Below are 13,648 nucleotides of genomic sequence, written 5' to 3'. Positions count from 1 at the left end.
GAAACAACGATGTGCATGGGGTCTTTTATTTTACATATATTTATTGATTTGTTCGGACTGCTAGCTATGCTGTCTGGCATACGAGAGATGATTGTGTGTTGGAGCTGTATTGCTGCTTACATGTATATAACACAAATCATGTGTTGAAGTGTTTCACAGCAGATGACACACGAGCGATTATTCCATATCCTACGTTATAACCAGTAAATAGTCCAGGCCACAGAACGCAGGGCTGATCTTACAAACAGACGCTTTAGTTATTCTTCCTCAATCCTGTACTCGTGCCTGGGACTCACTGAATCCTCTTTAGCAGCATTTGATTGGCCCCTAGCCTCCTTCCTGTGTGCGGGTGGGTGTGGTCATGAACGATCACAGATTTTGTAAGGCTAGACCTGTTTGCCCGACACCTCTGCCCACGTGCAGGGTTGCAATGACGACGTTATTTATAAGGTCGGAGCCGGAGATGGAGTGGGTTATTTCTAACTCTGGCTGCGTTTTTGCTGAACCATGCTGGATCAGCTGGTCTCTGTAGCCGCCGTCACCGTTCTCGGGCTGCTGGAGCAAGGTAGGGCGGCCCCTGCTGCATCTCACACGCAGGCTCATCTCTGTTCTGCCTTCATTTACCGCCGTATAGTGCAGTCGTCACTAGTTTCAGTTTCTTTGGATGGACTTGAAACTGCAGTTGCAGTAATGTATTTCTCTCAAGCATCTCTCCTCCGTTCTGGTCCTTATGAAGAGACTCAGTCCTGCACGCCCGTGTCTGTTAGCTTACTTCTCCCTGCAGGTCATCTACGCTCGCCGCAAATACTCCGTCTCGCCACCAGCCACCACAGGACCCCCTGAGTTTGAGAGGATTTTCAGAGCACAGTGAGTTTCCCCCCCCCCCCCCCCCCCCCCTTTTAATAATGGTTAAATCCAAAAAGGTTTTTACTATTGTATGTGTGAGCATGAGTTGTTGCGTAAAGGAAAGAAAAATATGTATGTAAATGATGTAGTCTATAAAAGACATGGTCATTTGAATACATGTTTGTGGTTCGTGTTGGGTCATTAAAATAGGGGATGCGTGTTCCTATGCTACTTCTATATTCTAAGTGGTGTGTTTATCTGTTAGAGTGAACTGCTCGGAGTACTTCCCCTTATTCATCATCTCACTTTGGGTAGCGGGACTTTTCTTCAGCCAAGGTAAACACCTCACCTTCATCTTCCACTTAATTCCAGACTTTGCGCTCTTGATGGATTTCCATACCAACAAAACCTTGGTTGTGTGCCATGCAAAATAGTCCAAGTTTTAACTTACTAAACCTGTTTCTCTGACTCCGCTGAGCTGCGTATGAGTTGATTAACATCTAGTTGAATGTGGTAAATGTTTTATTTGTAATCATAAAACCACATCCTGTGTTGCAGATAAGCATTCATAAAAAGTGTGATGCGTGTTTTATGGTGTTGCAGAGGTGTTGATCTCGTTTTGCCAAGTTTAAAGGTTAATGTTGCGCGTCTGCAACATTCCATGTGTGTTCAGTTTGGCTGATAGGCACTTTTATTTTAAAGAACAGTCAAGCTTATCCTAATTGTCATTACCAGTAGTTTCTAGGAACAGATTTGTCAATGGCATAAATAGCAGCTAATATTGAATACATTTTCTTGGTAATAGCCAATTAGGAAGTGGTTTCAAAGGAGGCAGTGTTCCCCGACACTTATTTTCCAGTTGCCTTAGACATCCATCTATCTGTGAATTAACTGTGTCTTTAAGCGCTGTCGACTTTCCTTGGTCTCCTGTACCTGTTTGGACGATATCGGTACTTCCATGGATACGCACAGTCCGTTACAGGAAGGTAGGAGGCACTAGTACTCTATTCACATTATGTACATACTAATATATATATATTTATTTATTCCAGTTAAACAAGCTCTCTCTGTCTGTCTGTCTCTCTCTGTCTGTCTGTCTGTCTCTCTCTCTCTGTCTGTCTCTCTCTCTCTGTCTGTCTCTCTCTCTCTGTCTGTCTCTCTCTGTCTGTCTGTCTGTCTCTCTGTCTGTCTGTCTCTCTGTCTGTCTGTCTCTCTGTCTGTCTGTCTCTCTGTCTGTCTGTCTCTCTGTCTGTCTGTCTCTCTGTCTGTCTGTCTCTCTGTCTGTCTGTCTCTCTCTCTCAGACTGGCTCCTCTGTACTTCAGTGCCAAAGTGCAGTGGGTGCTGATAGCAGTTGGAGCGGTGGGTGTGCTGTGCTCTCTCTGTCGTCTGTATCTGGGGCTGGACCCCCTCGCCGCTCTGGGACAGCTCACGTAAACCTGCATGGGGAGGTGGTGGCGGAGGCAATGTCAAACTAAAACCAAACTGCAGCATTTTGTATTTTCTGAATAGGTTCTTGCATGTTTTGGGACTTATTTTGCTCAAACTTTTTGCCATTTTTTGGAAGATGTTGACCATATACTGACAAATATTTGCATAATTTTTACTTCAATAAATGGAGGGAAATGTGTTGCTTTCAAATATATTTTACCTTGTAAGCCTTCTAGTTTTGTCAGTCTGTTTCTGAACTATATTGAATTACACATGCACTCAACCTGTGGATTCATTTGGTGCTGCTCCCACACACAAATACACAACAACAAATGTTACAGATCATATATACATGAATTAATTACTTTGTTAGGGCTGTAACGGTACATATATTCATACAAAACCGTCACGATACGGTGCTGACGGTTCGGTGCGTGCAGTCTCACGGAGAATACACGGTACACGCGTCCTACAAGTACGTGAGAAGAACAGTGAAGATAATGCGGAACTGATGTTCACAGGCGAGATGCACCAGTAAACCATAGCTGCACACACGGCTAAATATATCTCGCTACAGTAACCAGTAAACCACAAGCAACGCATACGGGGTCACGCAAATGTGCAATGCTCTGTTTTTTGACACCAACAATTGGCGCTTCTGATCGTATCAGTTTTGAAAAAAACATGAGGCAAGGCGAAGGGGAAACGCTGAAAAGCCTCTCGGAACCGTTCTAGGTTTCATTTGGAATACAAGTTTAAAGTTAGTACAAAACACCTACTACCACACAGCAAAGAATAGCCTAGCACACATTTAGCACTCCATGCCTAAGCACCTGCAGTCTACAAAATAACTGATATTAATATTTACAGTTTTTTGCAATCAACTCGTTCTTGTGCAACATTGAAATTCAATGTTAATTAATTTTGCCAGCGAGCCTGTGAACTCTCAAAACCAGATGAATGAAAAACTAATTCTGTCCTGATCTATGAGATACTGTATAAAACAACTCTGGTTTCTGCCTAAAAACCTAAAACAAATTGTCAATTGGTGGGGGTGTGTGTGTCAATCATTGACGGGGGTGCTGGAGCGAACAACTAATAAACTAAACCAAGTAAACCGGACCAAAACCGGCTTTTGAAAAAGTGGGGGGACATGGATTCATCGCTATTTAAATATTTGTTTTTAACCATAAAAACTGCAGGGGACCAAAACCGGCTTTTGAAAAAGTGGTACAAATTATGTAATATTTGTAATATTATTACAAATTAATTAGTTACAAATTAATTACAAATTACAAAAATTACTTACAAAAGTTAATTACAAATATTACAAATTAATTATTACAAATTAATATTTGTAACTTGTAATAAAAAAAATTGGGGCCCCCAAATTATGTCCCGTTACACCTACATTATTGAGTAACTTAACCTGTTCTATGGCTTCACTAGGTTTCCACCACTAGAGGGCTCTACAGGGCGCTTTAATGCTCCTCACACCATGGCATTTACGGCATTAGGGTTAGGCTCTGTCTTATACTCAGGAAGACCAGAACCACTGAATATCCTTTTGTGGTGTAATTTAGCCCTCTCAAGACAAATCTTCTACTTTACAGACATTCCAGTGGCTCATAAGCACAGGGTATACTTCAGCAGAAATACTTTTGGTGTGAATTTTTTCAGTCCAGTCAAAACTAATTAAGGGACTTTTTTTCTTTGTGAAAAAGCAAAAGAAAAATTATCTTTCTATACATATGATATAATTAATTAGAATGATTAAGTCAAGTCCTAGTGCAAAACTGTCCAATTGCTGCTTTAGGTTTCGTCTACTACCAACTGGGTGCAGCAGTGTACATGTGGACATCCTTTTCACTCAGCAGCTAAAAAAAACAAAAATGTTTCAGATAGAGGAGTCTGGAACATCTGGCTGATTTTAAGGAGGAACTTGGTGAAATTAAGGGCTTCCACATGGGATGAAAGGACTGAAATTGCCCCACATCTGTGTCTGGGTGCGTACTGTCCGCTCCATCAACAAGAAGGCGGTCGCGTGTCACCCGTCTCGGGTCATTTTGGTCAGGAATATACTGTTACTACGGCAACAGTGTTTAGTGTTAAGAAAAGGAATGATGAAGCTTACTTTAAATAAAATAAGTTTTATTGGGGTACTAGTTGTAAAGCTTTAGAAGAGCAAAACTCATGTTTCGTTAAAAAAAAATGTTTTATTAGTCAGTACCAGTTGAAGCCAGTTGAAGCCAGTCGTAATATACTTTACTTCTCCATCTCTGGATCGGTTACTTCCAGATGTTGCCTCTGGTTAGAGCAAATATGGAGAAAATTAAAATCTAACGTAGCCACCGATTCCACAGAAGAGAACCTCATTAGAGAGAGAGGAGAGAGAACCTGGGAAAGCCAAATACATCTGCAAGTCACATCTACATACATTTTTTTTGGAAAACCGTATCAGTATAATACCCTAGTTTCACAGAAAATGGCCATTCTTCAGGAATTATGGGCCAGGTTGACCACTCTACGCTACTGGTTCTGCAGCACTTTCTGAGCCATGACCTTTACTAACATCTGGAACCCTGAGAAGATGCCTGCCCGGCAAAATGCCACTCTCTCCTCGCCCCGTGATCTCCACGACCATCCCTGCGCCCTGGAGCTGGGCCTAAACTCCAGACCGCCGAACCTCAAGCTCGGCAGCCACGCCATGACGTTCCTCGACGGGCACTGGGCAAGCGCTCGGCCCAGTGGGGGCTCAGTGTGGTGGCTGGTGCCTCAGCAGGCTGGTGAGGGAACTGGAGGAGAAGAACTACAGGATGCAGCTGGAGATCCTGATGGACATGGCGGTCAACGCCACCGAGAGGAAGGCAGACACAGAGGTGGTGGAGCAGCAGGTGGAGGCCTCCAGGCCCAGGTGTCCAACACCGAGGAATGACGCCCTGGCACAAAAAGAACAGGTTTCTGTGCATATGTACATGAATCTTTCAGCATCGTAAAACCAATAAACACCATCACACTTCAATGCAACAGTAGATTTATTATTTTTATTAATTTACTTTATGAAATATACACATTCTTGAGAGTGGGGCTTTATTTGGTAATAATAATGTAAGCCCATTCTCTGCCTTACAATAATTTAGAAATTCTTAAATTCTAAAACACACTTTTTGCAAAACATTAAACACACAGTTCCTACATTAGACATGACGTTTTCCGTTTTGAATGCCGTGTCTAATGTAGGAACTGTGTGTTTAATGTTTAATCCAAATCCAGTCCCCTCAGATTAAAACACATCTAGCTAATTTTTACAAATCTTTAGACATCAAAGCCTAATCCCTATAAAGAGGCCACAAGTTGCAAATCTTGGTTTGCACATCAATGGAATCCAATACTGCTTAGAGATGACGATGAAGAGCATGGAAATGAGGAAGAGGATGAGCAACCATAATGGATGAGATCAGAGCCACTCTGGTTTGCCATGTCGTCAACCATTCGTTGGCTTTTCTGGAGGCAAAGGGTCCAACCTTATCTGTGCATGGCAACAATATCACAATGTGTGCGGCCATTTGCCAGAATGGTGGTGTTCATCATCATGCCACTCTTGGGCCATACAACACTGCCCACATCATCACCTTCCTCAACACAGAGCACAACACGCTCATTCTCCATCACTAGGGGGATGAACCAGAACAGTCCGGGTTTGCACCGGGCCGCTCAAGTACAAACTGGTTCACTGAACAGCTCCGATTTGCTGTGCTTCACCTCCACCAAACTTTCCATTGCTGTTGAGATCTTTTTTGGCATGGAGGTGGTCGCCAACCCCACCCATGCAAATCCATTCAGCAGGTGATGGAGGAAGCTTGAGGTGATGTTGATCAGGAGCATGAGAGGGATGGAGACGTCACTCAAGATGTTGAGATCTGGTAGCAAGACCCAAAAGCAAGACAAAGATACATCCTTATTTAGTATGCTAGTTACAAGCCTATTTTTTCTTTTTTCTTTTTTAGCATTTTTGTTGTCCATGTGTTTACAGTATATACAACATGTGTTGCTGTAGTGTTCATGCAAATCCAAAATAACCCCTCCCCTTGTGTTTCACTTCATGGTGTAAACATACTGAATATGCATAAATAACCTGTATATTTGTGAACATGTATATGTGAGTACTGTGATATAGCTTCACAGCAGATTAAACACTGAACACTCAGTAGTGTAGCGTAGGTGTAGTGGTGTAGTGTAGATGTAGTGTGGGTGTAGTGGTTTAGGTGTAGTAGTGTAGTTGTGTAGTGATGTAGTGTAGGTGTAGTAGTGTAGTGGTGTAGTGTAGGTGTAGTGGTGTAGTGTTTCTCACATCACTCACATTGCGTGTAGAGTTTGGATGCAATAATAAGGTTGTTGCAAGAGTTTTGGTTGAAGTGCTTTTTCCAAAAGTGTGAGATGTTTTGTGTGTTGTGTGTGTGTGTGTGGCATTGGCTGCTGTGTGTTAAGTTGTGACAAAAAGAGACATACTTACAGAAATCGGGACTTGGCATCTGCAAAAAAAAAAAAAAAAAAATACTTTTAAAAGAATATATTTAATATATTTATATTTAAATATATTCAGTTATATATTTAAATATTTAAAGAATCTCATTTAAAGACGTCTAACCAATTTGGAAGGCATTCCTGTTTTGCTCATCACCTGAGAAGATATTATCAATAGATGTGTATTGTTATATTATCAATAGATGTGTATTGTTATATTATCAATAGATGTGTATTGTTATATTATCGATAGATGTGTATTGTTATATTATCAATAGATGTGTATTGTTATATTATCAATAGATGTGTATTGTTATATTATCAATGTGTATTGTTATATTATCAATAGATGTGTATTGTTATATTATCAATAGATGTGTATTGTTATATTATCAATGTGTATTGTTATATTATCGATAGATGTGTATTGTTATATTATCAATAGATGTGTATTGTTATATTATCAATGTGTATTGTTATATTATCGATAGATGTGTATTGTTATATTATCGATAGATGTGTATTGTTATATTATCGATAGATGTGTATTGTTAGGTTTACTTGAATCTGGGTCATGTGGAAATGTGAAGACCGAGTCTGCTCTTCAGTAGAATACGGGAAGGATGGTGTACTCATGGTCTAAAGAAGCCCGTTGGTCCGATGACACTGTCCATTATGTGTGAGGCCTCACGTACGCCGTCTATGTTAAGACTCGTGCGTGCACTTCCTCTGGTGGCTCTGATGTTTTTAAATGTTGGAACATCTCCAAATGAGCTGTTGTTTTCCATAATGAAGAGAAGATCATTGGAGGGAAGTAAAAGCTTAAAAGATGTGTGTGCTTCCTCTTGGGCACCAATGGCGGGGTCGCCTGTTCAACGTTTAAGGCCACCCACATCTTGGCTACTGTAAGAAATAAAAATATATATATTTCTTGTATCCGTTTGAATTTATATAATGTATGAAACAGAAGAAAGTGTTGGTACCATGTGATGAGCTGTCTATGCTGTTGGCTAATTTAACTGTCAAGTTGTACATTTGTGGGTTGAATCTCTGAATCCCAGCAACTGAAAGTAAACCACCATTCAACTGATGAAGCTGAAATATAAAACAATTTTAAGATTTTTGAGTTGTGTGCTGCTTACATTGCTATTGAGTAGAATGTTGACTACAAGTTTGATGTTTTCATGCACATAACCTGCACATCCCTTCACAGGTACATTACAGTCTTTCCTTTGTCTGTTTGAACATGCAGTCTCTAAAAATGTTGTCAGGAACATGGTCACATTGTCGGCAAGCAAAATTACGATGCCTAACGCGTGAGGAGACAGCAGGCGTTTTGCTGACGCCCTCTCTGCTTTTCCTCCAGCTCTTTACACACACACACACACACACACCCCTTTCCTCTTACGTCCTCTCTTCTTCCTCTCCATGCAGTCCATCCATGGCATTACTGAACAGTGCTTACTGAAGTGTGTGTGTGTGTGTGTGTGTGTGTGTGTGTGTAGCGCTAAACGTTTCCCTTGGCCACCCCAACAGCAGCAGTGTGTTAAAGGTGGTGTGTCACCACTCCGTGTCACTGAGAGATCTCGTTTCCTCTCATGAGGCTCGACTTTTTAATTTATTTATTTGCCAATACATGTGGATTATAGTTAAATGGCACAAACCTGTTGCCCTTTATGTATTGATGTTAAGCCTTAAGCAGCAGCTCACACATCGAACTGGGCTGCACTTATGTAGGCTTCAGTGACGATGTTGGCAATTGTGTATCAATGATGAGTTTACATGTAATCTATCAGTAACTAATGCCCCTTATAGTTTAATAGTGAAGCAACGGGTTCCACACTGTTCATTCTGCATTATGTAGATTATGTCGTGTTGGTCATGCTGATATCAACACAATTACGGGGGTTTACATTCATCATACGCTCATCATTGGCAGCTAAGCAGGTCAGATCTCCAGGAGAGAAAGACACGGGTTCCATTAAATCTCACTGTCTCTCTCTCTCTCTGTCTGTCTCTCACTCACTCACTCAAACACATCAACACGATGTTGATTTCAAGGCTGACTTGCACAGGACAGGAACTTGAGTTTTTTGAGTTTTTTTGTGCTCATAATGAAATGGCCTACCATATGGGCTTTTCTTTTCCTGTGGCAGGAAACCCATTGAATGAAGCCCAAAGTGGTGGGGGTGGGGAGGGTGTGTGTGTGTGTGTGTGTGTGTGTGTGTGTGCATTAAGGACAAAGCATACGGGGCCTGTAAGGTCAGCTTAACTCGCCGAGCCTGGCCATGTTGCTGTCCTGCGAGCAGTAAACCTTACACCATCATCACCCCTTGTTAAGCTCCTATAGTGTCAGTGTTGGCAGAGATTAGTAGGGAGGCGAGGGCACCGTTAGGGTCAAGGGTCAAGCCTCTCCAGCATTCCTGTCTGGCAGCATTAAGGTCGCTCTGTGATTGGGTGGAGCTCTGGTTGGTCTTCCACATGGAGGCCTGATGCACAAATGAACAAAACATGGTGTTATTACATATGGACCTCCAGTACATGAAAAAGCTTATTATGCCATAGGGTCTAAGGCTTTGGTTAAACAAGACCAAGGTCTTCATGTAGGAAGTGCTCCGTGGTGTACAGCACCACGACTCTCGAACTGAAGGCTTTCAAAGGATTACAGCACACGTGTGTTTAATGTGTTTCATTAGTGGTGTGTGTAAAGGCCTCCAGACTGATGGTGGCGGAGATCACTTAAACAAATGAAATAAATGAGAAAAGTGGACCAGTGTGTGTCTGGCTGGGTGATTGGTGTGCCTCCCCATGGCTGCTGTCTCCATCCCTCGCTCTCTGGTGATCATTCATCCTGTAAAAGTGCTGATCCTTATCTTGCCATTAACACACAGGTCAACGGATCTGCCACATCCTTCCCTCACACACACACACACACACACACACACACACACACACACACACACACACACACACACACACACACACACATAGGCTATTACTTTAGCACACATGCTGACCTTAACAACCACCCTCTTCCTTCTACAAAGCCCACAGTACAGCAAGCAGAGATATACTGTATGTACATATGCAGTTCTCTTGCCTCTAGGGGTGTTAAGGGTTAATCATGAAATAAGGTGAAGATTGTGTTAACAGGCACACACACACACACACACACACACACACACACACACACACACACACACACACACACACATAAACACTCCCATGTGGAGATGGGTTTAAGAGGTCTTGCTGTTGTCCCACAGATAGGGTTCCTGAGCAGACAAAAGGATTGCATTAAGTGTGTGTGTGTGTGTGTGTGGTCAGTCTTCCTTCACCCTAATAGAGGAGAGGTTACAGCTAAACTGCTGACAGCCAAGCTCGATTTCCAAGCATAGTGAACTTCAGCTCTCATCTTCATCTCAGCAGACTGTCTAGGAGAGCTTGGGTCTGATTATCTGATCAGGACAGATCCACACCTGTTTGGTTCTGATTATCTGATCCGGACAGATCCACACCTGTTTGGTTCTGATTATCTGATCAGGACAGATCCACACCTGTTTGGTTCTGATTATCTGATCCGGACAGATCCACACCTGTTTGGTTCTGATGATCTGATCGGGACAGATCCACACCTGTTTGGTTCTGATTATCTGATCGGGACAGATCCACACCTGTTTGGTTCTGATTATCTGATCAGGACAGATCCACACCTGTTTGGTTCTGATTATCAGATCGGGTCAGATCCACACCTGCGTTGTTACACTGCGTCCGACCCGTCTCTTCTCCTCCATCTCCTCTTTTCTATCTCATCTCTGTCTTACTCTCTGTTCTGTGTACTCACACTCTCCATGACAAAAAAAACTTGTTACAACATGACATTGCACCAAAGCGTGTATCATTGTATATATCTGGATAAGAGCAGCGGCAGAGAGTGCATCCAGACCGCAAACACTGTGGGTGTGTGGGTGTGTGTGTGTGTGTGTGTGTGTGTGTGTGTGTGTGTGTGTGTGTGTGTGTGGGTGTGTGTGTGTGTGTGCACATAAGAATTTACTTATCCATAAAGTAATTAGAGAAGAACTTGCTACAGGACCCAGCGTAGCAATCATGAGCCCAGATGAGTGTCTGATTCGGTCCCACTGGCTTTCCTCTCTTCTCTTTGTCTTTCTCATTCTTCCTGAGTGCGTATCCCTCCTCCCTGCCCCTTCACTCCTGTCTACCTCCTCTTAGTTCTTCCTGAGTGCGTATCCCTCCTCCCTGCCCCTTCACTCCTGTCTACCTCCTCTTAGTTCTTCCTGAGTGCGTATCCCTCCTCCCTGCCCCTTCACTCCTGTCTACCTCCTCTTAGTTCTTCCTGAGTGCGTATCCCTCCGCACTGCCACTTCACTCCTGTCTACCCCCTCTTAGTTCTACCTGCAGTATTACACTTTTAGGGATGGTTCAGACCATATATGTACTTAACCTAATGCTATATCATTTATTCCCAGTGTGGCTGATTCTTTCTTAATGTGCCTTCAACTGGCCTGGATCTGTGTGTCTCTCTCTGTCTGATAACTGCCCCACACTGGGGCACTGATGATAGGCCAGGCTTGTTTATCAGATGTGCATAGTTTGGGTGAGTATCAGAGATAAGCCTTCGCCGTCCATGAGGAATGTGCCGTCTGTTTTCTCTGCACTGGCTGTGTGAGTGGCTGCGAACGCATCTCACCACATCATCATCTTCCTCTTCCTCTTCCTCCGGCACTGCCACCGCTAAACAGTCAACAACCAGTATCACGGCCTGTTGTTTAAACCTCACAGATCTACATACTCCAGCCCCGTTCACCCGCTAATGGATTGGATGGGGGTTGTTATAGAGGGAAGAGGGGGTAAATGGGGTGAGGGGTGGGGCAGTGGGGGAGGGGTGCCGGGCTTCAGGGGGCTGGATAGAGAAGCACGTTGTGTCTGGACTGCGGTACAATTGAACTCACACATGTAGTTTTAAAGGCAACCTCAAAAATGTGGCATGCAGGCTCTGGAGACCATAGGATACAAATGAGAGAGACAGAGAGAGAGGATGTGTGTGCTGTATGGTGTAGATGTGTGTGGTGTATGGTGTAGATGTGTGTGCTGTATGGTGTATATGTGTGTGCTCTATGGTGTAGGTGTGTGTGCTGTGTGGTGTAGATGTGTGTGGTGTATGGTGTAGATGTATGTGGTGTATGGTGTAGATGTGTGTGGTGTATGGTGTAGATGTGTGTGCTGTATGGTGTAGGTGTGTGTGGTGTATGGTGTAGGTGTGTGTGCTGTATGGTGTAGATGTATGTGGTGTATGGTGTAGATGTGTGTGCTGTATGGTGTAGATGTGTGTGCTGTATGGTTTAGGTGTGTGTGCTGTATGGTGTAGATGTGTGAGCTGTATGGTGTAGATGTGTGTGCTGTATGGTGTATGTGTGTGGTGTATGGTGTATATGTGTGTGCTCTATGGTGTAGGTGTGTGTGCTGTATGGTGTAGATGTGTGTGCTGTATGGTGTAGATGTGTGTGCTGTACGGTGTAGAAGTGTGTGCTGTATGGTGTAGATGTATGTGGTGTATGGTGTAGATGTGTGTGCTGTATGGTGTAGATGTGTGAGCTGTATGGTGTAGATGTGTGTGCTGTATGGTGTATGTGTGTGGTGTATGGTGTAGATGTGTGTGGTGTATGGTGTAGATGTGTGTGCTGTATGGTGTAGGTGTGTGTGCTGTATGGTGTAGATGTGTGTGCTGTATGGTGTAGATGTGTGTGCTGTACGGTGTAGAAGTGTGTGCTGTATGGTGTAGATGTATGTGGTGTATGGTGTAGATGTGTGTGCTGTATGGTGTAGATGTGTGAGCTGTATGGTGTAGATGTGTGTGCTGTATGGTGTATGTGTGTGGTGTATGGTGTAGATGTGTGTGGTGTATGGTGTAGATGTGTGTGCTGTATGGTGTAGGTGTGTGTGCTGTATGGTGTAGATGTGTGTGCTGTATGGTGTAGGTGTGTGTGGTGGTGTATGGTGTAGGTGTGTGTGCTGTATGGTGTAGATGTATGTGGTGTATGGTGTAGATGTGTGTGCTGTACGGTGTAGATGTGTGTGCTGTATGGTGTAGATGTATGTGGTGTATGGTGTAGATGTGTGTGCTGTATGGTGTAGATGTGTGTGCTGTATGGTTTAGGTGTGTGTGCTGTATGGTGTAGATGTGTGAGCTGTATGGTGTAGATGTGTGTGCTGTATGGTGTATGTGTGTGGTGTATGGTGTAGATGTGTGTGCTGTATGGTGTAGATGTGTGTGCTGTATGGTGTAGATGTGTGTGCTGTATGGTGTAGGTGTGTGTGTGGTGTATGGTGTAGGTGTGTGTGCTGTATGGTGTAGATGTGTGTGCTGTATGGTGTAGATGTGTGTGCTGTATGGTGTAGATGTGTGTGCTGTACGGTGTAGATGTATGTGGTGTATGGTTTAGGTGTGTGTGCTGTAAGGTGTAGGTGTGTGTGCTGTATGGTGTAGGTGTGTGTGCTGTATGGTGTAGATGTGTGTGCTGTATGGTTTAGGTGTGTGTGCTGTATGGTGTAGATGTGTGAGCTGTATGGTGTAGATGTGTGTGCTGTATGGTGTATGTGTGTGGTGTATGGTGTAGATGTATGTGGTGTATGGTTTAGGTGTGTGTGCTGTAAGGTGTAGGTGTGTGTGCTGTATGGTGTAGATGTGTTTGCTGTATGGTTTAGGTGTGTGTGCTGTATGGTGTAGATGTGTGAGCTGTATGGTGTAGATGTGTGTGCTGTATGGTGTATGTGTGTGGTGTATGGTGTAGATGTGTGTGCTGTATGGTTTAGGTGTGTGTGCTGTATGGT

The 13,648-nt window shown here is 43.4% G+C and overlaps 1 protein-coding gene across 1 annotated transcript; it reads left to right on the top strand.

Annotated features, from left to right (window-relative positions):
• Positions 1–131: 131 nt before the first annotated feature.
• Positions 132–2,557, top strand: ltc4s (leukotriene C4 synthase). Its single transcript, XM_077022504.1, has 5 exons — positions 132–565; positions 768–867; positions 1,112–1,182; positions 1,751–1,832; positions 2,149–2,557. The coding sequence occupies exons 1-5, from the start codon at positions 508–510 to the stop codon at positions 2,279–2,281; spliced, it is 444 nt and encodes a 147-aa protein (XP_076878619.1). The 5' UTR covers positions 132–507; the 3' UTR covers positions 2,282–2,557.
• The last annotated feature ends 11,091 nt before the right edge of the window (positions 2,558–13,648 follow it).

This window comes from Brachyhypopomus gauderio, chromosome 11 (genome assembly GCF_052324685.1).
Source record: "Brachyhypopomus gauderio isolate BG-103 chromosome 11, BGAUD_0.2, whole genome shotgun sequence".
Classification (NCBI taxonomy): Eukaryota; Metazoa; Chordata; class Actinopteri; order Gymnotiformes; family Hypopomidae; genus Brachyhypopomus; species Brachyhypopomus gauderio.
This window is presented reverse-complemented; position numbering and strand designations above follow the sequence as displayed.

Bases quoted from the DNA above. Each gene is read 5' to 3' on its own strand.
- ltc4s (XM_077022504.1), top strand. From the start codon at position 508: ATGCTGGATCAGCTGGTCTCTGTAGCCGCCGTCACCGTTCTCGGGCTG. The intron at 1,183-1,750 runs GTAAACACCTCA...TGTGTCTTTAAG, and splicing joins GGGACTTTTCTTCAGCCAAG to CGCTGTCGACTTTCCTTGGT. The intron at 1,833-2,148 runs GTAGGAGGCACT...TCTCTCTCTCAG, and splicing joins GCACAGTCCGTTACAGGAAG to ACTGGCTCCTCTGTACTTCA.